Here is a 24989-nt window from a genome sequence, read left to right as displayed (position 1 = left end):
TTTGACACTTTAATTATAATGTGTCTTAGTATGGGTCTCTTTGGGTTCATCTCTTTTGGAACTCTGTAGGCTTCCTGGGTCTGGATGTCTGTTTCCTTTCCTAGAGTAGGGAAGTTTTCAGCCATTATTCCTTCAAACATGTTTCTACCCACTTCATTTTTCTCCTTCTGGGACCCCTATAGTGTAAATGTTGGTCTGTGTCATGTCCATAAGTCTCTTAAGCTATCTCCACTTTGTCTCCCTCTCTTTTTTCTGCTCTGATTGGGTGAATTCCACTGTGAATACAATTCACTTATTGTATTCTTCAGCTCTGTGATTTCTATTCGACACTCTCATATTTTCTGTCCCTTGGTTGAAATTCTCACTTTGTTCATCCATTCTTCTCAAAAGCTCAAAAGCTTGGTGAGCATCTTTATGACCATTATTTTGAACCTTTATCAGGTAAGCCACTTATCTCCATTTCATTAAGGTCTTTTCTGAGGTTTTATCTTGTTCTTTCCTTTGGAATATACTCCTTTGTTTCTTCATTTTCCTTGCATCTCATTGTTGGTTTCTATGCATTGAACAGCCACCTCTCCCCATCTTGGAGTGTCCTCGTGTAGCAGATAAAATGTTTCATTCAAGCCTGCCCTAGCTCCTGGTTGTCTCTGCATCTTTTGTGATTGTCCAAGCAGCCAACTTTAGTTTTAGTGGCTCTCAGTAGTTGAGGATGTGCCAAGACCTATCAGTTTCCCAAAGGGGAGAGTCTCAGTCAGCACTTAGGTTCAGGCTAATTGGAAGCCAGGCCTTCAAGGCTGCGGCTTTTTAAAGTATGCAAATATACACCTTTCAGTGGAATACTGGGAGAAGGGTATTTTTGTTCCCTCTGAGCTGAGCCCTGGGGTGGTAGCCAGTTAAGAACTATTTTTTTCTTTGCAATGTTTCCTTATACTCATGAATACAAGCCCCTTTCACCACCAGACCCAGATGATCAAGGGGCACCCCCTGGGCAGCAGACACAAAACCCAGGGCACCAAATGCAAAATACAGGGCACCAGGCTTGTGTACAAGCTCTCTGGTAAATACTGGTGTTCTAGGGTGCAGTAGAGTAAGCCGAGTGCAGTGGAGAGAAAGTAGAGAGAGACTACCCTCTGCAGTTGCTGGGGAAGATTACAGTTGGCCCTAAAATGTGTGTTTAATTAGAAGCCTGCCCCTCAGGCCACAGCTATGAAGATAAGCTAATAGGCCTCTTTCACAAAAGACTAAGCTCCTGGGTTTGTTGGCTCTCTGCTGTGCCCTGGGGATAGTAGCTAGTTAAGAACGCTTTCTCCATTTGTTATAGTCTTGTGGGACCCTTGTGTGTAAGCCCTACTGGTAACCAGAGCCAGGCAATCTAGAGGTGTCCCCTGGGTGGCAGCTGCAAAAATCACACACAGAAAAAGGTTACAGGTTCCTTTCTGGGAGATACTGGAACGTGGAGCTAGATAGCTAGGCAGAGGGCACAGAGATGGTGCCCAATGGCCTGTGTTTCTGAAGAGTAATTCAGTAGGCCCCTAGATGTATGTTAAATTAGATGCATTGCCCTCAGGCCTGTGCTTTAAGATAAGCAAATAAGCCTCTTTCATAGAAAGCCTGGGTGATTTTCAGTCAGCTGCTTCTGCACTGGGCCCTGGGGCTGGTAAGTCCCCACACAAGTTCCTTTTAACTGTTACTCAGTTTGCTATAGCTTCGTGGGTCTTATGAACGCTAGCTGTCAGAGGTAGGTGTTTCAGGGGCTGGTCTGTCAAGTGCCAGATGTGGGTGCAATCTGTGGCGTTAAAAGTTACGGTGCAAGAATTGGGGTTCAAATACTTCAGTCCTCAAGGAGACGATGGCATTTATGCATTCCCTCCTGATTGTGGGTCACTGCATGGAGGTGGCATTCCTGGAAAGATTGTCTCAGCCTTTTCTACCCACTTTGATGTGGGTTTTTTTTCTCATTCAGCCAATGTGTAGGAGTCACTCAGCTAGTTTTGGGCATCCCCCCAGTCCCAGAGGAAGCTTTCATATATAGCTGTAGTTTTGATGTATCTGTGGGAGGAAGTGGGTTCGGGATTCTCCTACATCACCATCTTGAACTAGAACCTATCCTACTTTTATGTGGAAAGATACCTAAAATGTATTATTAAGATATTTTTTCAAGTTAAAAAACCATAGTTGCAATAGGATTCTGGTTTTTGTGAGGGGGGAGGATTTTATTTGTTAATTCATAGAAAAGAATCTGGAAGCCTAGTCACCCAATAATGGGGAGTGTGAGAAAGGTCAGATGGTGCTGTTATCGGTGATATTTTATTTTCTTTACACTTCTGTGTTATTTGAATTTCCAGTAAGCAAGTACTGAACACACATTACTTTCCCACTAGGAAAAATGAAACCGTGTATTTCCGTTTGGCTTTAAAGGGAGAAATTTCATAAGCCTCTGTGATGATGCCCCATTTGCTATTTTATCATTTTGAAATTCTCTTCCACTCATCTTCCTCATCCACTTCACCTACCTGTTCCTGATCTTTAAAAACTTACCTTAAATTTTACCTCCACAAGGTTTTCTCCTTCAGGCTAAATTAGATGTCTCTACTCCATTCTTATTATGTCTGATTATTAGAATTCTTACCTTAAACGGTAAATTATGATCTTGAGGACAAGAATATCTTGACAGTTTGTATTTACCATAAGCACAGAACCTCTTATATAGACAGGATAGGGGCTCAATAAATGTTCATTGAATAAATGAAGAAATAAGTGAATGAATGGATGGTTAAATGCACACTTGTCACTAGAGATTCTTGGGACCCTCTCCTCAGCATCTCTGATCCCTGTAATGATCTGACATAATACAAGTGGTGATAAGAAGGTTTCACTTCCATCACCACAGCACCTCAGGAAGCGTGCCCCCTTGCAGTCCAGTTGGAACTCAGAGTGAATTTGAAGCAATATTTATGGAGGGCAGGTAGGTTTGTATTCCTTTATAATCACAGCAGTATAGGGACCGTCATAACCCTAAATGTCATTCACAACACTTTTCTTTGTGTGGCTAGTATGTTCTAAATTTTTTAAACTGGCATGTAAATTCATGAAATTTAACTTGTATGTATCTATGTATCTGTGTTTATGTAAGAATATGTGTAAATTAGGGACTACCTGCAACATCAATAGGCAAACTTACTGTTTTGGTTTTAGAGGAAGAGATTTCGTTATTTTTACAACTTTTTTTTTTTAATTTAGGGTAAACAATTTACCTTTAAAATTTTAGGTTGGCATATTTTAATATAAATATATTTCCCATATCTTTTTAATGAATTTAGAAGCTGATTGCAAGGTAAATTATTAGTGTAATAATGCAGGAATTTATTACCCAAAATACCTGAGTCGTGTGTCATTTGTGATCACAAGTTAAGTATTTAGTACCTTGTTAGAAAATTAAATCCCTTAGGGGTACCTGGGTGGCTCAATCAGTTAAGCATCTGATTTCAGCTCAGGTCACGATCTCACAGCTTGTGGGTTTGAGCCCCAGGTCAAGGACAGCTCAAAGCCTGGATGGAGGCTGCTTCAGATTCTGTGTGTGTCTCTCTCTCTGCCCCACCCCTGCTTGCGCTCTGTCTCTCTCTCTCTCAAAAAAAAAATAAACATTAAAAGAATTTTTAAAAAAATTAAATCTCTTAGATTTAGAAGATCCAAATTCTTTTTTCATAGGTCTATTAAGAACTTTGCCACTAGAGGGCTCTTAATACCATATTTTAGTTAATTTAAATGTGTAATAATGATAATATATTAAAATTATAGGTAGTGGGTAATATTGTCTTCCCAATTTATATATCTTACAAAATTTTTATAAATGCCTATTTTAAATGTTACACATTTATGAGAAATTTTGTTTTTTTGGAATGATAATCACTTTCAGAAATGTTTTAGGGATCTAAAGGGTATCTTTGAACTTTGTGAGGTTCAAGTTAAAAATGGTCTTTGTCTTTAAGATACTCTAAACAGATACAAGATTTAACATAAATAGGAGATATATCTGTAAAGCATTTACTAAGTGGTACCTTCCATAAGAAATTCAACATGATCATTTTTTTTAATGAGCTAGTAACAATCTTGTGGAGGAGGAGAGTAACGGTTGCCATGTATTCTCATATGTGCAACAAGAGAGATTATGGATGGGAGTTAAGAGATCAAATTTAATCCAAAAGAAAAATATTTTGAGTGAGTAGAATGAAAGTCTTCTCTGATGAGGTTTCATTTGCCCTAAATCTTTTGATAGGCACGGAGGAGTTTAGAGGAGAAGGAAATTATTCTGGTTATGGGGGAAAGCATGAAGACATGAAATATCCTTAGAGATTTCTTGGTATCATCATGGATAAATTTAAAGTCCATGAGAATAGCCCATGTAAAAAATAGAGCATTAACATTCCACAGCCTTCAGCTTCCCACGAATTTACTTCAGCAACCCCTTTTCATGGTCATACTCTGGAACTGGTGCTTATGTCTTTACTCAACAAATATTTATTGAATGCCTATCTACATATGCTGGTGCTGTTCTGGCCCTCAGAGGACAGTGGTGAAAGGACCAGTGTGATTTCCTGCTCTCATGATTTATATACAAGTCACGAGAAACCAACAATAAATAATCAAAACTGGAAAACAGCAGATAGTAATAAACGTCAGGCACAGAATTAAACAGGATTATGGGAGTGACTGATGGTGATTCCCATTGGGAGGTTAGGAAAGATTGGGTCGTTAGGGAAGGCTTACATGATGAGTTATTAAAGCTGAGAAAGACTAGAAGGAATCAGCTCTGTGATAAGGTAAAAATATTCTAGTCGGAGAGTACAATTACTACAAAGGCTGTAAGACAGAAATGAGTACCAGGAAGAAGGCCAGTGGTCTGACGTATGGTGGCAAGGAGGAAAGTGGCATGTGATGACATCAGAGAGGAAGGCAGGGCTTTACAGACCATGAGTAAGAAGTTAAGATTTTATTGTAAATGCAATGGGAAACCATTAAAGAGTTGTAAGTGGGAGAGTGGCATGATCTGATTTTTAGCTCTGAAAGGTTTCCTGGCTACTATTGTGAGGGGCCAGAGTAGAAGCCCAGCATCTGGTTAAATAGCACTGGGGAGACATGAGAGGCAATGGTGCTTGGTTGAAGGTGGTGGTAAGAGACGTGGAAAGGTGGGTACGTTTGGGATATGTTTTGGAGGTAAAATAAACAATCCTGCTGAATTCTTATTTGGGGAAACTAGGCAGATGGTGGTGCAATTTACTGAGATGCACAGTAATGGGCCGAACTTGTTGAGAGTGACAGTGACACAAGAGTTTTATTTTGGGAATGGTACTTTTGGGGACACACAAATGGAAATGTCAGGTAGGCAGATGTGAACCTGGAGTTCTGAGAAAAGTCAGACACAGCTGCCATGTCTCATGCAGGTTGAGCACTGCACTTCTAGAGTTGAATAGTACACAGATGGTGGCCTGAAGAGTGTCACTAGCATAAGTTTTGAAACCATTGACCTACAGATGGTATTAAAGCCACAGGAATAAACTCAGCAAACTCAGGATAATCAGCCTTAGCTTCTAGACAAAATGAAACAAATGATGCTGTATTTTCAAAATTCATCATTAATTGCTGATGAAGAACCAATTCCAACAACTTATTCTAAAGCTCTAAATTTAAATCACTTTTTGATGAAAAAATTGGATTTCAGGTCAATGAACTTTCTTCTCATAGATACTATTTTGAAGGACAACAGAATTCTAGACAGTCTATCAAATTTGTATTCAGTGCTGATGTTTTGGAGATGTGCAATATCAAAATCATCTACTTCACTGACAATTGTTGATATCAGTCTCCTATGTTCTCTTCAAGTAATTTCATGATTTTTGTGGCTATTGATTGGGTTACTTATGTTTTTACATTTAAATCTTTTATCCATCTGGAATTTATTTTAGTGTCAAGTGAAAAGAATCTAAATTTATTTTACTTCAGATCTTAGCCAACTGTCTCAAAACATGTACCATATGAACCTAGGCTTTTCCTATTGATCTGAAATGCCAAATGCTAAATTCCCAAGTGGATCATGAGATGTGTTTCTGGAATCTCTATTCTGTTTCCACTGATCTTATTCATGATCAGACTGTTTTATATTAAACTCAAATCACATATATATTAAAAAAGATTTCCATATTACAGTATCTGCACATTTATCAAGTTGCAGTGAAAAATACTTTGCTAGTGTTCTATGAAGTTCTTCCCATATTATAAGTCATTTCCTGTATCTGTTAAGCCAAGGTCTCATTGAAAAGCTGATAAATTCCTATTGTTGCATGCTACAGTATTGTGGTTATCAAGGGGAAAGTTGTGTCGAGAAATCTAAATTCTTAGTTTTCTTACAAGGTTGGAAACCAATTTGGTCTAAACTCTGAAGAATTCTCAACTTTTTGAAGATGTAAATTGGAAAGCCTGACTTGCTTATTGGCCTCATACCTTTGGTATTTTTAATGATCATAATCCTTCCCGTAAGAAGGAAATGCAACTGGCTTTTTAATGGCAGATAATGTCCAAAGCCACCTGGATATCTATGGACACCTCAAATTCAACATATCCACAATTGAATTCATTATGTTTCCCCCAAACCTGTCCTTCCTCCTTGTCTTTTCCTGATAATCATATCACCGTCCACCTTATTACCTAAGCCAGACACCCGGAAATCAGTCTTCACCTGTCCTTTGCCTTCTATATCAAGTCACCATCCAAGTTATGTTGATTTTACCTCTGTGTCATCTCTCATACATGCTCCTTCTGATGACTCCGATTACTTCTACCTTTAGTTAGGTTCTGATCCTCTCACTCTTCACTAAACAGTGCATTCATCAGCTGACCACCAGAATAGTCTCTCCAAATGAAAATTTCTTCATGTCACTTTCCTGCTAAGTCTTTTGTGGGCTCTCTTTTACCCATAGGAGAAATTCTTGTCTTTAGAGTGGCATCTCAACTCTACACTCTGGCCTCTGCATCTCTCCAGCTTCACATCTTACACTCACTTAGCATGTCTCACCCCAACCTCACCTGACTACTTGGGGTGCTTGAAACTCTGTTTTGCTTCATGCCTTTCTGCCTTCACTCATGCTTGGAATTCTCTCCCACCATTTTTTGGGAAGACTTAATTATCTTTCAAGATTTAGTTCAAATTTTACCACCTTTGGATAGTATTTCCTCTCTTCACCCATCCAAGGGATATTTTGCTCACAGAACTGATTGTTCTTCCCTTGTACTCTTATGTGGACCCCCGACCTTTTACTACAACACCCACAAAGCTGTATTATAACTATTTGTTTACCTGTTTTCCTTAATAGACTGGGAGCGTCTTGAGTCAGGGACCTTGTCTTTTTTGTTGTTTATTCCTAGTATCTGACAATGCCTGTACAATTTAGGCACTCTATTAAAATTCTTTGAAGGGTGAGTTAGTAAATGAGAAGTTTCAGAGGTGCAATGGAAAGGGTTGGCAGAGAATGCCATAGTGTTGAAACTGGTCAGGAGGAAGACACAAAGCAATACACTGACAATAAGGGAAAGGATAATTTACTAAGGGGGGCTTGGCTTTGTATGATGGTTGAGGATGAGAGGCATGATGGGATTAACTAGCTTTAAGCTTCTGACTAGAATTTGGGTACAAGGTTTTTCTGTTGCTCTAGAAGTACAGATGCTATTTTGGGTCAAATGAAGTTTGCTGGATATCATCCAGTTTGCAAATATTAGCACACACATACCATATGTGTATATATAGATAGATAGATAGATACACATATATACATATGTATATACATATATACATATACATATATATACATATACATATATACATATGTATATACATATATACATATATACATATACATATATATACATATATATACATATATGTATGCCATATATATATATTTTTTTTACAATAACAACACTGCATTTTTCTAGTGCTTTACTGTGTACAAAATTCTTTACTTCTATTATTTTATTTGACTCTTAGAACAGTTGTTTTCCTAAGCTTCGGTTTTCTTTCTTTGTAAAATGAAGATAATACTCACCTCTCAGGGTTGTTTGCAAGGTGTGTTGTGTGTCTGGCACACAGTTAAGCACCAAATATGTTGTTAGAGCAGGAATTTGAGGCCCCAAATGGTTAAATGTCTTGCTCAAGGTTGCGAAACTAAGTTAGTAGCAGATTTAGATATACATTCTAGATTTTATGTCTTCCTATTGTAATATTCATTTTACTATGCTATAGTATCTTTTACATTACTTGGTGCATGGTGTCTTTGGTTTCCTTGAGAGGCTTACCCAAATGCAGACTTTGGAATTACTCTATCAGAGAGCTGATTGCCAAGATCAAACAAAATCTAAAACTTGGCTAAAATCAAAATACAAATATAAATAATACTTCATAGCTTGCATTGCCTCCTAGTCTATTTTATAGTTGAGGGTTGTCATCAGAGAATCTGAGCAGGCTAATTCCTGTCCTCATGAGGTTCGATGGAGATGTGCTCCCATTTTAACTGATTTTTAAATTATTTTCGTTAAGTCCAGTTTTTATGCCAGAGCAAGTGTCAGTTCAGGGCCCTAGAATTAAGGTGGCAGGCCTCTGGAGTGGGAACTGGAGCAGAAAGAGAGTGAAGAGTGAATCTGGGCTGAAGCAGACACTGACAATCATACCCATCTGTCCTTGTGTTTTCCATAGAGTTTTGTCCAGGAAGAATCTGAAGCCACAAAATGTAAACTGGAGATGAAGTTATTAAGTGAGGCAGTTTTCGCAGGTATTCTAAATTATATTTTTAGAATTTAACTTTATTGGGATTTGTCTGCTTACAAGTGAAATGCAGGGTCATTATTAAAAAAATTCAGATGTTGCAGAAATATGTTTGAAGTGAAAATCCTTCATAATCCCTCTTCTGAAATAACTAAGATTAACAAAAACTTCTCCTATTTGTATTTCTTCTCTCTATACCTCTCTTTTGATTTTAAAAAAAAAAAAAATTTTTTTTTCAACGTTTTATTTTATTTTTGGGACAGAGAGAGACAGAGCATGAACGGGGGAGGGGCAGAGAGAGAGGGAGACACAGAATCGGAAACAGGCTCCAGGCTCTGAGCCATCAGCCCAGAGCCTGACGCGGGGCTCGAGCTCACGGACCGCGAGATCGTGACCTGGCTGAAGTCGGACGCTTAACCGACTGCGCCACCCAGGCGCCCCTCCTCTCTTTTGATTTTTAATGAAACCATGAAATGTCATACAAATGCTTGAAAATTACTCTTTTATCAATAATATTTGTTATGTTATAGAACGTTCTCCATACAAAGAACATAATATCTATTCTTCTTAAGTGAATGATACTCAACACTATCCTAAGTCAGAACACATTAATAACCTTACTTTTTTAGTAGCTGTATAATTCCATCCAGTAATGGAATGTTATTTAAATCTTTATTGATAGTAAGTTTATTTCTAGTTTTTCATTATTACAAACCATGTTGTGATGAATATTCACACACACACACAACCATAAATTGCTCAACACTTTTTTTTTTTAATTTTTTTTTTCAACGTTTTTATTTTATTTTTGGGACAGAGAGAGACAGAGCATGAATGGGGGAGGGGCAGAGAGAGAGGGAGACACAGAATCGGAACCAGGCTCCAGGCTCTGAGCCATCAGCCCAGAGCCTGACGCGGGGCTCGAACTCCCAGGACCGCAAGATCGTGACCTGGCTGAAGTCAGACGCTTAACCGACTGCGCCACCCAGGCGCCCCATCTCAACACTTTTCTATTAAATTTTATCTTGGAAAATAGCAATTGGAGCTAGTTAAAAATATCAAAATGATAGCGATATCTAATTTGCAAATATTTTAGTTTGATATTTATGTGCATCACTTCCCAGTAACTTCTAAGGAATTCATTTTTGATAGGTTTTTTTGCATATTTTTCATAATGGACTTCTTGTCTACTTCACTTCTTCCAACACGCTTTTTTTTCAGCAGCCAAATAGTTTTATATCTTTATAACTTTTCTATAACCCTGAGGAGGTAGTTTTCCTGTTAGAGATAGGATACTATAGTCAATTCGTGAATATCTGTCAATAATACTGAGGTTTTCTACATGGTGATCCCCAAATAATATATATCCTAAATGTTTAAATTTGGATACAGTATTCTTTGTTTCTTTTTATGTAAATGGATGATTAGATACATTTAAAATTTTTAAGTCTGCATTTTATTGAAGTTATACAAGGGGGAAAAAACAATTGCTTAAGTGGAATTTGCTTTGCATATTGTCATTCATTATCAGTGCTTGATCTCCACGGATTAAATTCAGTGAGTCCTCAGTATGCTTCCTTTTATGAGAGAGGAAAACCGTAATGATAAATAATAAGACTAACAGTTCCTAAGTTTTACTGGGTGTCTGGTCCCAGTTCTACACTTTTTACATGTATTAACTCACAAATTCCCCCAATTCAATAAGTTAGACACTAATATCTCTTTTGTAGAGGAAGGGGAGAGAAGACATGTTAATTAGCATATCTTGCAATAAGGTCATACAGCTAGTTAAGGGTGGAATCAGATCCACCACTTGTAAGTGATCTGATTTCCCTTTCTTATCCATTGTACTACATTGAAAGATTTTGGGTGACAGGTGGGAATGGTCCTCGTGACATGTGACTTAAAATATTCCCTTGATTTTGCACTGAGAATTATGGAATTATAGAATTTCCCTGTAAAATATCTAAACAGAAGGGATTAGCCAATACGGTTTTTTTCACTTTTAAGCCTCTGTGCCCCCCCCCTTTTTTTCATGAGCTGGGCTTATTTTTGTTGAAAAAAGAATTAGCTTTAATATATGTACCAAATTTATTTTTTACCATTTTATTTTCTTCTTTCAGATTTTTAGCCCCATAATGTCCAATTTTAAGACATTTATCAGTTATCAAATGTTGTGTTAAGCCACTTTTTGATATTTTACGATGAAGGTAACAGAATATGTCACCCCAAAATATGTCATTTCAGCATAAGGATATTTTGAGTTGAGAGAAACTGAAAAGATGCAGTTGCAAGAAAAGCTTCTTACCCTCACCCTATCTGCCACAAACCAGGACATAAATTTTCAAAGGTGTCCCTTCTTCCCTCTTCCAGGAAGAACAATGGTTAATCCCCAGAGAAAACTGCAGACCCTATCAGCCTGGAAAGGGGACCAGAGGAATCTACATAACAAACTTTACTAACTAGTCCTTTCCTCTATCCTCAGAAACCTAAAACTCAGAAAACCTAAAACCTAAAGCTTTCCTTTAGCTTGTCATTTCTCCACAAATTTGTTGTTCTTGGTTGCAGATGCTCTATAAGCCAGAATTCTGAGCCACCTCTGTAGGTTACTCATTTTTCCCTGGGTATCTCCCATATATACAGGAGTTATACATATTAATAAATGAATGTTTTTTTTCTCTTGTTAATCTGTCTTTATTCTAGAGGTTTCAGCTGAGAACTCAGAAGAGTAGAGGGAAAATTATTTTTCCTCCTCTACAATATATTTTTAAAGTTATGTTAATAGTAACATATGTTTATTATATACGAATTCTTAAAATGTTGGCATATAAAATATAAATGGAGCCCTCCTCTGTATCTTAACCATTATACATGCCTATTCCCACTTTGAAAGTTAGCTTTGTGAATAGTTTTGAATTAACCACTTTTTGAAGTTTTAGTAGCTAAATAAAAACTTCGTTTCCAGCATCAGAATTTTTTCCTTTCCCTCCTAATACCAAAATGTTATGATCTATTTAGAAACTGAATTAATCTGGTTAATTTTAGCACAGTTGTTGCTGATAGAGAATGCTAATGAAAAGCCATGTTTCTGTGAAGACAATGAGGTTGATTTATGCCAATTCACAACCCTGGGTGGAGTGTACCACTTGGATATTTTCGAACTTCCACCACAGTGTAAACCAATGAAAGGCTGGATGATTGTGGAAGTAGGTTGATTTCAAATCAAATTTATGAGTGAAATAATTTCTCACACTTTTATCTTAAATGATCTAACAGCTAATGAACTTTAACCCTATTAAGCAAGCATAAGGGAAAAAAACTAATTTTAAACTGTCTTGAATTTATAAAATTTGAATCAGATATTAAAGGAAAGGATTCTAAAATAATGCAAATTTTAAAACTATAAATCATACGTGTTAATTGTAAACCTATAGCACTACGTTTAGATTGTGCCAATTTGGTCTTAATAATGATAGTTTATTTAAGATGCTGGCAAACTTTTTCTGTAAAGGGCCAAGTGGTAAATATTTTCAGCTTTGTGTGCTTACCAGCTCTATTGCTACTCTCATTGTAAGGATAAGACAGCCACATGTAATCATTTAACTTTACAGTGGCTTCCAACATGTCCCTTGATCAGAAGCATTGGCATCATTCTGGGAATTTTCTAGAAACACAAATGCATGGGTCCCATTTTAGTCTTACTGAATCAGAAAGTCTGGAGGTGAAGCCCGGAAATCTGTTTTAGTAAAACACACTTTGAAGTTTGAGAACCACTGGTCTGGATCCTTGATGTATAAAGTGTGGTCCATGAACCAGCAGCATCAGCATCACCTAGAAACTTGTTAAAAATGCATAATTTGGTTCTTCGCCTCAGATCTACTGAGTCTGCAGTTTAAGAAGACCCTCAGGTGATTCATATGCCCATTTAAGTTTAAGAAGCACAGATCCAGGTGATGCCAACGTTGCTGATGCATGTTCCACACTTTTAGTAAGGATGCTAATGACAGCAGTTGTTAGATCATTTTTGAAGGAGTTTTTCCTGTTTTAATAACTACTAACATTTGCCTTGGTATTCACTTGGTTTATTTTAACTTTATTTCATGGTGCTTGTGTCCCAAATAACCCTGTTATATTGTCATAACCCGCTCCTCCTTCCCTCCTTGCTCTCCAGCCTTTCTTTCCCCCTCCCTCCCTCATCCCCTTAGCTCTCTTTTTCTCTGTCTGTCCACCTCTTTCTCTCTCTTCTCTAGCACATCATGTACATAGACTACCAGGCATTTCTCACACACAGCCCTACCCATTAAGGACCTTGGTGCATTCCCATATTAGAGTGGTATTTCTCAGTTTTAATTTTTTTTTTCCACTATCACCCCTCTAAAGAGCCTTTGTAGACATTTTTTTTTCCTAACCACCCCCACCCATGAAATTTTAATACCAGAGGTATACAATATATTTGTGCATGTACCATACATATAGCTGTGCTTTACACCTAAAAGAGTATGATTTTTTCATGCCCCCTAACTAATTTTTACCCTCTTCGGGGTGATATTGCTATTCCTTTTCCGTTCTCCCCACAAATGAGAATGCAGTTATTAGACCATGCCTGGGGGAGATAATCTGGTCTGTAGCTACTTTGAAGAATCTATTTGAATCAGCTTTTCCTACTTAAGGGATACTTGAAAGACAATGGGGTGGGGGTCCAAGAAAGATATCCTTTTCGTGAAGGTAGGCCTTCAGAACTCTTTATTGAGGGCTCCTGGGTGGCCCAGTTGGTTAGGCGTCCAACTCTTTATTTCAGCTCCAGTCACGATCTCATGGTCATGAGTTCGAGCCCTGGGTCGGAGCCCTGCACTGACAGCATAAAGCCTGCTTGGGATTCTCTCTCTCCCTCTTTCTCTGCCCCACCCCCATGTGCACATACTCTCTCTCAAACATTAAAAAAAAAATCCTCTTTATCCATGGGAAGGTCCCAGCCAGAGTTGGGATTTTCAAGAATTTATTCAAGGATCTGTTCTTGAATTTTGTTGATATCCTGATACCACCATTCCACATTTTCTCCTTGAGCCTGAAGTATACTCCTTTATACTTGTTTTTCTCTCTGCCAACAAAGAGGTCTTCTTGCTTTTATTCAAGTCTCTTTTTAGTACTCTCCCACCTTGTCTAGAATTTTTACCCATCCAGTTTTTTTCCTCTATTTTGTACCATTCTTAATCTTCCCCACCCCTTCTTCCCTAGATCCTTTTCTGCTACGTTCAAATAATGAACAAACCTTCTTCCCAGAGAAATCTGCTGTTGGTTTAATTTACTTTCTCTCCCTAGCTTTATTGAGATGTAATTGACATATTACATTGTTTAAGGTATACCTACCTGATGATTTTTAATTTACTTTTATCCATTAATTTCTACACTTCCCAAATTTTGCTTATACTCCTTTCTCTCTTCACATACACACCCTAACTAATGTATTAGAATATGGGATTTGGGGTCCTGTAGCTCTGTTTCTCAGTTGTGGCACCTCCTTGAAGTCATTTGGTAATCTTTGACAAATTATGTGATTTCTCTAAGTCCCAGTTATCTTCTCCATTAAATATATGTCTTGTAGAATTACTTGGAGGAATAAAATGATGAGTAAGTCCCAGCATAGAACCTAGCATAGGTTAAATTCTGTAATTCAAATTTAGTGATTTTTTCCCCCTCAACCATTATCTTTTAACTTTGTTGTGACTTTTTGTTAGTCTGTAATTAAATGAGACCAATCTTCAGTACTTACTAAGAATAACTATATAGGGCCACCTGGGAGGCTCAGTCAGTTAAGTGTCTGACTTTGGCTCAGGTCATGATCTCATGGTTTGTGAGTTGGAGCCCCACATCAGGCTCTGCACTGACTGCTCAGAGCCTGGAGCCTGCTTCAGATTCTGTGTCTCCCTCTTGCTCTCTCTGCCCCTCCCCTGTTTGCACTCTGTCTCTGTCTCTCAAAAAATAAATATTAAAAAAAAAACTATATAGCTTATTCAGCAATATTTACATCTTTGTTACTAGTCAGCTTCTAATTTGATGTTATTTTGGGCCATTTTTAAAAGATACTCAAAGAAGGACTGCAGAAATATATATATCCTCCAGAAAGTACAGAAGACTTTGAAACAGAAAATGCTTTCCCACCCATAGAGGTCACGCTTGAAGTTCAGGAGAATGTAATCTTTTTTGAGGATCCTATGGTTGCAAGGTGGGATGCTGAAGGTACAGCAATACCTTAATTCACTTTGTTAATTATGTAATGAAAAGTGGTATAACATGACTCCTTAAAACAGGAAATACAGTGTCTACACTCCCAGTTTCTAATCTTACACATTTCTATGGCAATTCTAGGGTCTTTGTTTGCTCTTGATGGAAATCAACAGGGATTGGAGTTTATTTATTGAGTTTTGTAACTGTTAGTTCTTGAAGTATTTATATCTGCCATAATTTCTGAACAGTTACTTACAGTTATGTAATTATGTTTTAAAAAAAACCCAAAAATATCAAAATAGTACAACACATTGAAAACAAAAAAATGAAAAACCTGCATTTTTTGAAATGACTATATAATTCAGATTAGGGTGATTAAAATTTATTTTAATGTTAATAACTTATAAATTACAAATCTTATTACAAACAAGTATTGGAGATGGGGAATTGGCCATTGGGAAATCTGAGACAGAGGAAAACAGCCATTGTATGCCTCTTTATAACTTTTGATTGTTGAACCAAGGGAAATTATTGCTTATTCAAAATGTGAAATAAATATCAATAAAATCAGAAGCACCAGCAGAATACAAGCTGATGATTCACTGATCATTAACAAATACCTTATTTGGGGTTGGCTGGCTAAACTTTGAAAGGTCTTGATCTTGTGAATTAATGTATGCAGTTTTGAGGCTGCTGGATAAAAGGTATAGAACTTTACTTTTAATGTGAATTAATTTACATTCATCTATTTGTGTAAGTATTTACTTGGTGACAGGTTGGGAACAGATACGATCACAAAGGCACAGAGCTATTAGTTAATGTATTCAGTTATAGGAGGAGAGCATTTAGGAATTTCTCTGCCAAGAAGGATAAATATTATGTAGTTTAAACTTTTTTACGATTGCTGCAGTAATCCACACTTTGGTTGTGTAGACGTAGCCACAAGGTATTTATATTCTAGAAATAGAATATAAACAGTATTAAAAACAGTATATGTCTGTCAATACATTAAATAATAAAACATATCAAAATGAACAGTTAGGTAATTTTTTCCCTTCATGTTGCTTTAGAAGTTTCACTTTTCCTTTAATGGAATATTCCTTAAATATTCCTTAAATATTTATGACATTAAAAATTATTCACACTAAATTAGAATTAGGCAATTACTCCACATGATTCAGGGAAGTAAAATTTGACTTTTACTATACTAATTGGATAGCAATATACAACTCTGATAATTCTTCCCATGGGGAAACTTTTTTCCAGGAAATGCTACAAATATGGGGAGTTTATTTAGCGGTCATACATAATTTTTGCCTGTACAAGGTAATTTTGTTAATGTAAAAACAAAAAGAATTATGAGTAACTTATTTTATCCATATAATTGGATTTGGCATATTGAATTTAAGAGTCAAAAATAGTGGAACCCTCCATGTGAGGAGAAAGCCATGTGGAGATGGAGAGGGCATTCTAGGAAGGGAATGACTCATGTGTTCCATAATTGTGCTACACAAGAAGAAATATAGAATAAAGGAGACATAGTTTCTTCCTCTAGAAATTTTCAAAGTTGTAGGAGAGGCAGACAAGGCAAAGCCACAAATACGATGTAGTAAGGTACTATTGTAATAGCTAAAAGTGTTATGGAGAAGAACAGTGGGTCCACCTGGAGCATTAAGGAAGGCTTGTCATGGTATGGAATATTGAAGTGGGCCTTAAGAGACTAAGAGGGTACTGACATGCCAGTGTTTGTGTAGACGTAGGTTTTCCTTTTTCTTGAGTATATACCTAGGGATGGAATTGCTGGGTTGAATGGTAAATTGGTTTAAGTTTTTAAGAAACTGTCAAATTGTTTTTCAGAGTAACTGTACCATTTTACATGCCTGCCAGCATTATGTGAGGTTTCCCACTTTTCATATCCTTGCCAACATTTGTGATTATTTATCTTTCTGATTCTAATCATTCTAGTGAGCATGAAGTGGTATTTCAGGGATTTAATTTGTATTTCCCTAATAACTGATAACGTTGAGCATCTTTTTTAATGTGTTTATTATCCTTTAATAGATGTTCTTTGGTGAAACGTTTATTCAAATATTTTGCCCATTTTTAAATTGGGTTGTGTTTTATTATTGAGTTGTAAGAGACACAAAAGACCACCTATCACAGGATTGTATTTATATGAAAAGTTCAGAAAAGGCAAATCTTTAGAGACAGGAAGTAAATAAACTTCCTGTGGCTGGAGGTGAGAATGGGAATAATTAACTATAAAATGGACAAGAAAGATCTTATGGGGAGGATAAGAGTGTTGTCAACTGGATTGTGGTACTGGTTGCACAACTGGGTGTATTTACTAAAAGTAATTATATGCTTACCACAAGTGAGTTTTAAAGTTGTGTTTTGTTTTGTTTTGTTTTAAATGAAGAGAGGTTCTCTGTAAGATTAAGTGCTCTAGGAAGATAGCACTGCATGTGCTTAGAGGCTCAGAGGTATATGATATTGTTGGGAGAGGCAAAAAAAAAAAAAAGTGTAGCTAAAAACAAGTGAAGGAAGTACAAGGGATGAAGCTAGAAACATGGGTCTTCATTCTGAAGGTGTTACATACCATGTTGAGAAGTTTGGACTTGATCCTGTAGACAAGAAGAAACTCCCAGAAAGTTGGCTTTTTGTAGAGATTCTATTCTAAATGTAAAAGATTTATACACATTTGCAGTTATTTGGGTGGTTTCATTCATCTTATTTTTGTGTAGAAAAAAATGAATCTGTGACTTTCTTACTGTGAAGGTAAACACTGGCAGACTGATGGCATCAGCAACGTCCTTTACCAATCAGAAGAAAGACTTATAACATTCAGCCTAGAAACTTTTGGCCCTGTTACCTTGATTCAAGATACTCATATTAACATGCCATTCCAGTCATGGGAACTCAGACCACTTGATGTGAATAAAGTACTTTTGACTGTGACTACGGTATTTACTGAGATACAAATACAAATTAAGGTAAGTCACAGTTATAGTAAGTCATATGAAAGAGGTAAGCCTCTTTGAGGACAGCATGTCGAAGCAATCCATCGTTGGTGATTTACATTTTGAAATGTCTTTTATAAATATATTTAAAATATACTTTGACCCATAATTTTTTAACCTTTTTTCCTAATGTTTAATTAAAGTTTATTTTGAGAGAGAGGGAGAGAGAATCCCAAGCAGGCACTGTCAGCGCGGAGCTGGTCACAGGGCTCAAATCCATGACCTGAGCCTAAATCAAGAGTCAGTTGCTTAACTGACCAAGCCACAATTTCTAAACAAAATAAAACAAAAATTCTAAATGAAATAGTAATTGGATCAGTAATAACATGTAATAAATGAGATGCAATTTTGAACCCTAAAGTTAGTAGAAATAGACCAATTAATGAAGCTACAAGCCCGGTTGTAATATGACTTTGAGAGTTTTTGATCCACTCTCAAGAGGCTTCTTCCTCAAAACTGGAAGAGAGAGATGTGAACTCTGTACACCTTCAGATTGCCACTTTGCAGACTTTAAAACCAGATAATTTTGCATTATGTTAAGTCTTATATGTGTAAAAAAAAAAAAAAGTATTCTTAAAAGTTGCAACATGAATAGCTGTCGAATGGCTATTGTAATTCAATATGACCATCATCAGTGTTCTTAGATCATAACTTGTAAGATGGGAGGACACCTGAGACGTTAGTCCCTTGATTGTTCAAATAAAGCCCAAAAAAGGTTGACCGATTGGGTGAGGTAACAAGGAGACTTTGTGGCGAAGCTCGGAGCTGGCTTAAAACATAGCTGTCCTGCATTCTTCTCAATGCAGAATGATATAGGGCTAAAAAACAAATGGTATAAAGAACGTCAAGTCTGGAAATGGAATAACGAAGTAATAATTCATAACCGCTTCTTTCTTCTTCTTGAGATTAGGAAAACCTCTGCATGTTAGCATCAGTCAAAGTAGATAACAAGAAACACTCCTCTACTTTGGAAGGAAGATGGATGACTCCTATTTCTTTTATTCTTGCTTTGAAAGAAACTGGATTGAATATCTTTCCTACTGGACACTCTCATTTTTATGTTGTTATAAATCATAAGGTAAGAACAAATCTTTCCAGATTTAATGTAATGGACAGTTAGAATGTTAGCAAGTACTAAATTTTACGTAAATCTTAAGGTATGTTGCAGGTTTTCTATATCCACATGTACAGGATTATAGTTAGAAAGGAGGGAATAAAGGGAAAGACCAGAAACCCAGGGTTGTCTCAAGTGTAATAATCTTTCCCAAAAGAGTAAGCCTGTAGTATGATGTTCATATCACAAATGGAGCATTGTCCACAACTGGCCAGTTCTGCATTTTGTATGTTTTCTTCCTTCTTCCAGGCTGGACGTATGTAAGATTTCTTAAAACAGGAAATGACTCAACATTTGCCCAAACATGACAAATCAGGCAAAATTAAACGCACTGATACAGAACCCACTTCCTTCTGCTTCTTGGCAGAGGCTCCCCATCTGCATACTGCTTCATGTTACCCATTAGGCTTTAGTTAAATAAGATCCTTCCATATTAAACTCTGTGCTCCTTGAGGATGGGGACTGCGTTTTCATCACCTAGCATTCTTCTAGCACTTCTAGATTTAATGTCTTCCTTAAATCAGTAGACATTTAATAAATAGGATATATAAACGAAGACAAGGTTCTAATCAGGAAAAATGTTTTAGGCAGAAGAGTTCTGTACTCAAGAACAGGTTTATATATATCAGATATGACAATACAGGTAGACCTATAACATTGGAAAATGTGAGTACAGTGTACATATGTGCAAGAAAAAAACACCTTGGCTTTACGCACTCAGTTGCCACTCTACAAATGCTGAATGTGGTATACTAGTCATTGCAGAATATCCAAGAATTTTTTTTCTAAACATTTATATTCTAGGCATTGTCATAGGTGCTTAGGATCCATTAGTGAATAAAACAAAGGTCCCTGCCATTGTGGAGCTTACATTCTAGCAGAGGAAAGCAAAAATCATCTTTTTATGTTTATAGTTTATCTAGTATGTCAAAAGGTGCTAAGTGCTATGGAAAAAAAGTGCAGGTCAGGAATCATGGGGCTAGGGCGGCATACGATGGCAAACAGGGTGTCGGAGGAGGGGGCACTCAATGAGAAGGTAAGATCTAAGCAAAACTTGAAGGTGGGGAAGTAGGCCAAGTGAAGAAAGCAAAGGAAGAAGAAAAGGAGATGATAGATCATGGGGTGTATGTGGCGGGACATCAGACCCCTTGTCAGTCATTGTTTGGACCTTGGTTTCTCTTCTGAAAGGCAAAACCATTGCCTTGTCCTGACCGGGCGGTCATCTAATATTACATTTTAAATGGATTTTTCTGTACTGAGAAGCGACTGTAGGAGGCCAAAGATGGAAGAGAGGCTTGTTGTGAAGCTCTATGACCAATTGTATTTGTTTTTATATTGACAGGAACCCTTGGTAGAAATTAAAGCTTATCGACAACTGGCCCTGCTAAGTTCTGCTTTTGCATTTGGTTGGAGCAAGTGGAATGTAGAATGTAGTTCAAAAAAAGTTATAGTTAAGGTAGAGTATGCAAAAACCCATAAAACTTTGTCCTCCAAAAGAAGATAAGGTACTCAAAAGCTAAATGAATGTAGGGCATAGTTTCTCCTCTTGAAAAGGTGAAAAAAATTAGCATCCAAAATAGTTTTCAAACTTCACTTTTGTTTATTTTGTCAAAAATATAAAGCCGAACTATGTAAAGATCATGCCTTCATTGCCCAGTATGGTGTCGAACCCTCTTAACTTTAGGCTAATGTCCTTATCTCTCTTTACCTCAACACAACAAATGGAAGCGTTAAATGTGAATATATCTATGATTCACAAACGTTTTTCTCAGAGATGGGTAGGCCTCCAGTTTAACTTTCTGGCACATTTACTGCCTGAGAACAAAGGTATCTTATCAAATTCTAAATGCTGACTGATGAATGTTCTAGCATAAGTGAGCCACCATATTTACTTGTGTATTTTGAATGTAAACTCCTTGAGGATAGGGTTTATTGTTGCAGTTGCTACTTGTTTGGTTTTCTTTCTTTGTTATATCCCCAGAACCTAGAATAATACCTGGCACATGATAGCTTTTCAACATTATCTCTGTTGAATGAATTAATACATTTTGATAAGGTCTATAAACACATGTGTTAAGAAATGGGACACTAAGAATGTTTCTTTTACATTAGGAAGTTGGGGGACTTAGTTCAAATTACACTCTGCTAAAATACCTAATAGAAGAACTATTAATGGATTTCTCTAATTTTCTTTTTCTTTAGCTGAGGGAACACCTTACTGAAGAAGAACCTGTTCAGGATCCTAACTGGACCCTTTTAATGTTTAGTGGTGACAGAGCACAGAGGCTCAAAATCAATGAAAACAGTGAAACATTCTCTGAAGCCCTTAAAGAAGAAACAGAGTTTCATTCTACTCTGTATCACCTGGTTAAGGATTTTGCTTCCAAAGAAGCAATGGAGAAAATTAGGAGCTCCAAATGCCAGTTTATTGATTCAGTATGCTATATGCTACTCTCGACGAGATTACTCAGCTACTCTTAATCCCCAATGGTAAATTTTGTTCAGTATGAAGAATCAAGCAGTTTGGAGAAAAAAATCAGGTTATTCAATAAAATGTAATGAGTTGATATATTTCCAGTAGGTTTTTAAAATCTAGTCAGCATTTTATACTCAAATGTTATTTTTTAAAAAGTGGGGTTATTTTTCCCATGAATACTTTCAGTTTTCACTGTATGAAGATTTGAATGGTTCTTTATTTCAATAAATTTTAACAAACAACATGTAAGATCGCCTCAAAAAGCTCATTAAAAGATCATAGGTAGGCTTCCTCCCCATTATATTTTATTTGGGAGGAAATCACAGAAAGAGGGAATGTAAAATATCTTGCAGTCCTTCTGAGACCCTCTGGTTCTATGCTATAATTTCCCAGCTAAAAATGACTAATTTACAAAGTTCAGATACTGAAACTTTAAAAATGAAGACACACACATTGAGATGTGCTCTGGTCACACTGGTGGCGGTCCATTGTGTTGGAGTCTAGTAAATGGCCACAAGATTTGTTCTAGAGACATCCAGGAGTCCCCATCTGGCGTGGGAGCAGCATCCACAGACTTCTGGAAAAATCGTCCTGTGAGGAAGCTCATCAGAGCTGCAAACAGTACAATGAATGCAACAGAAAGCCAGAGTGCCTTATTAGCTTTTCTGATGGAAGTCTTGAGATTTGTTGCCCAGGAAGCTATTGTGTCATAACTATAAGGAAAATACAAAGTCAGTATTTGGTAATAGCAACAATCTGTTATTAGAAACACTCCTTTTGCCAACAATACCAATCAAATCCTTGATCTGCCACCAACAGTGCCTTGTAAGAAGCTACCTAATGTGACCTGCTGTCTTGGTTTGTACTACAATTTGCCCCCATCCCCACCCCCAATAATTTTTAGAATTAGAGAAATGATTTAGAGTTAAATAATGCCTGAGACAGACACCTAATTTTCAGATCATCACCATAGCATTTCTTAACTATTAACAACATTTGAGTATTTATCTCATTCTTTCAATTGAGTAAGGCAACTTCTATTCCTACAGTAGAAACAAAAATGTTATTTTTGGGGTAGAGCATGATATGTGTGTATATACCTATGTCACATACTTCTCACCATACCCTGGACTTTTGCTATATTGAAATTTAAACTATTTTTAGAAACCCCCATAAGAAAAGATTATTATATCATAGGTCTTTGAAAGTAGTTAACTGTGTTAGACACTACACTTAGCATTTTACATGTGCTAGTTATTTAATCATGACAACAAAACAATGCCACAGGTGCTACCATTATCATTCCTATCTTCTAGATAAAGAAACTAGTGTTCAATAATGGATGGGAACTTGCCTAGGCCATCTGACTCCAGGGCCAAGTTCCTAACACTGAACTCTTACACATGCAGGCATAATTCCTGTACACCATGCAAAATTTGTTTTTTTACCCTAAATTTAACAATTTGACAAGTCTTTTAGTACTTTGACTAAAATTAATACTGTTAACCCTGCCTTATCTTTCCCCATTCTACGAAAATGGTATCATGAGCAAGTAGACAACTTACATTGAAGAGCCATCCCATTTTGATGGATTATTTCTCTTTTCAGAAAGACTTGGCTTTCTTGTCCTTTCTACTGTTTCTTCTCCAGATGGTTCTGAGTCATCTTTACTTCTGTAAATAAGTATTTTTAAAAATGTTTGAGACTATGGATAATGTACCAGATTATTTATAAAATATTGCTAGATTGTACCACTAAAGAGGCTTTAGACATATATTTTTCTAAAGCAAAACAACTAATTCTAAAATTCAAATCACTAAATTTATGTTTTTAACCATTTATAGGAATTTAATTTTTAAAACTTACTATATTTAGGAAAATGTTTGTTGTAGAAAGTTGAGATACTATCCAAAGCAAAAGGAGAAATTTACAAAGAACATGCAGAAATTAGTCAGTTATCACCACTCATAATTAACCAGTGTTATTAATCTGTGATTTCTTTCCCTGTTTGTGTATGTGTAATCATACTTTAAAAAACAAATGTGAATATTTCTTCTTCCGTATTTTTTTATTCAATATATAGTAAAATATTTTCTCCTTCTACCATATAATTAATTAACGGTGGATTTTATGCTAAACTGGAGTAACATCAAAATGCCATTTCTTCTTTAAAAATCTTAATTTTGAAAGATTTTATAAATCTTTTTATAAAAATTTGTTTATAAAAATATGTTCAGTACAAAGCTAGCTACAATTAATATTTAACGAGCTGAGAAATAGTATGATTTTATTTGAAATACTTTCAATCCAATTGCTATCTACAGAGGAGTTCCTTTAACCTGAACAAAACTTGTTTCATTATCATGTTCACTAAAAAGTTCCTAGTTAGATTTGAATTTTGAAATTAGAAGCTCATTAGGCCCTCACTGTTGCCAAAGGGAACTGTTTCTCCAAGTTTTTTTTTCTTTTCTTTTCTTGTTGGACTTCTATAGGGAATGTGTGTAGATGGTTTTAGTGTTTAAAGGAAACAAGGTCCAAATGCCTGGATTCTTGTTTCTCAAGATTTCAGTTTTTTTGTTTGCAAAGACTTCTCAGTAGAAATCATACTGTACTAACAAAAAAACAAAAGATAGATTGTAATCTTTTGGAGAAAACTTGATTTTTTTTCACCCAGGTAAGAAAACTCCATTACATTTGCTCTAAATCTGAAAAGAACTTTCAACATATGCAGTAGACTCCCAGGATTATTTAAAAAACAAAAAAACTGAGGGTAGGGACTATGTCTTACTCTTCTTTATACCCCTTAGGATCGAATGTAGTATATACCACATAGTAGGCAGGCAACAAACATGTATAAAAAGAACATAAAGCCATTTCAGTCAGATCTCTACAGATGAGGAAACAGACCAAATAAGGTTAAATAGTTTGTCCAATGTTCTCCCAGGACTTAGAGGCAGCATTTCTTCATGTCCCTTCTCCTCAGCTGTCTACCTTTTGCTATAGAAGATTTTATTTAACTTGCTACACAGACCTATAGCAATATAGCATTTTACGTTTCCCCTACTGTTCATTTACACATAAAGGGAAGATAGATGTATATATAATGCACATAATTTACATATGTGCCTATATGCTATACATACATATATATAATTCATGTTTTGTTTTGTTTTTTAATCTAAGTAGATGGACATTTTACTTCTGTGGCTCTATACTGACCTTTCTCTCAGATGGCCAGATTACCTATACAGGAAAAAAATAATCTTCACAATTCTGGCAAATTTAAGGGTCTTCTCTAACTCAAGACTTAGGTACTAAAGAGTGAATGTATTTGCAAATAAC

The 24989-nt window shown here is 36.4% G+C and overlaps 2 protein-coding genes across 7 annotated transcripts in view; one reads left to right on the top strand and one right to left on the bottom strand.

The window, feature by feature from the left end:
• Positions 1-22233, top strand: part of CFAP94 (cilia and flagella associated protein 94) — a 72551-nt gene extending 50318 nt beyond the window's left edge. For 2 of the 4 annotated variants that reach the window (XM_030321951.1, XM_030321948.1), the window contains 7 exons: positions 8744-8819; positions 11858-12018; positions 14893-15049; positions 17816-18030; positions 18968-19135; positions 20514-20627; positions 21374-22233. In XM_030321951.1, the coding sequence (XP_030177811.1) occupies positions 8744-8819; positions 11858-12018; positions 14893-15049; positions 17816-18030; positions 18968-19135; positions 20514-20627; positions 21374-21652 (1170 nt within the window). In that variant the 3' untranslated portion in view covers positions 21653-22233. The remainder of the gene's footprint in view (positions 1-8743; positions 8820-11857; positions 12019-14892; positions 15050-17815; positions 18031-18967; positions 19136-20513; positions 20628-21373) is intronic. The other 2 variants (XM_030321950.1, XM_030321952.1) reach the window with 2 other exon arrangements.
• IRAG2 (inositol 1,4,5-triphosphate receptor associated 2) overlaps positions 21845-24989 on the bottom strand; it is a 51943-nt gene continuing 48798 nt past the window's right edge. For all 3 annotated transcript variants that reach the window (XM_030321955.1, XM_030321956.1, XM_030321957.1), the window contains 2 exons: positions 23213-23320; positions 21845-22360 (listed from right to left, as the gene is read on the bottom strand). In XM_030321955.1, the coding sequence (XP_030177815.1) occupies positions 22117-22360; positions 23213-23320 (352 nt within the window). In that variant the 3' untranslated portion in view covers positions 21845-22116. The remainder of the gene's footprint in view (positions 22361-23212; positions 23321-24989) is intronic.

The sequence above is a fragment of the Lynx canadensis genome, chromosome B4 (genome assembly GCF_007474595.2).
Source record: "Lynx canadensis isolate LIC74 chromosome B4, mLynCan4.pri.v2, whole genome shotgun sequence".
In the NCBI taxonomy this organism is placed as follows: Eukaryota; Metazoa; Chordata; class Mammalia; order Carnivora; family Felidae; genus Lynx; species Lynx canadensis.
The sequence above is the reverse complement of the archived record's forward strand: the minus strand, read 5'-3'. Positions and strand labels throughout refer to the sequence as shown.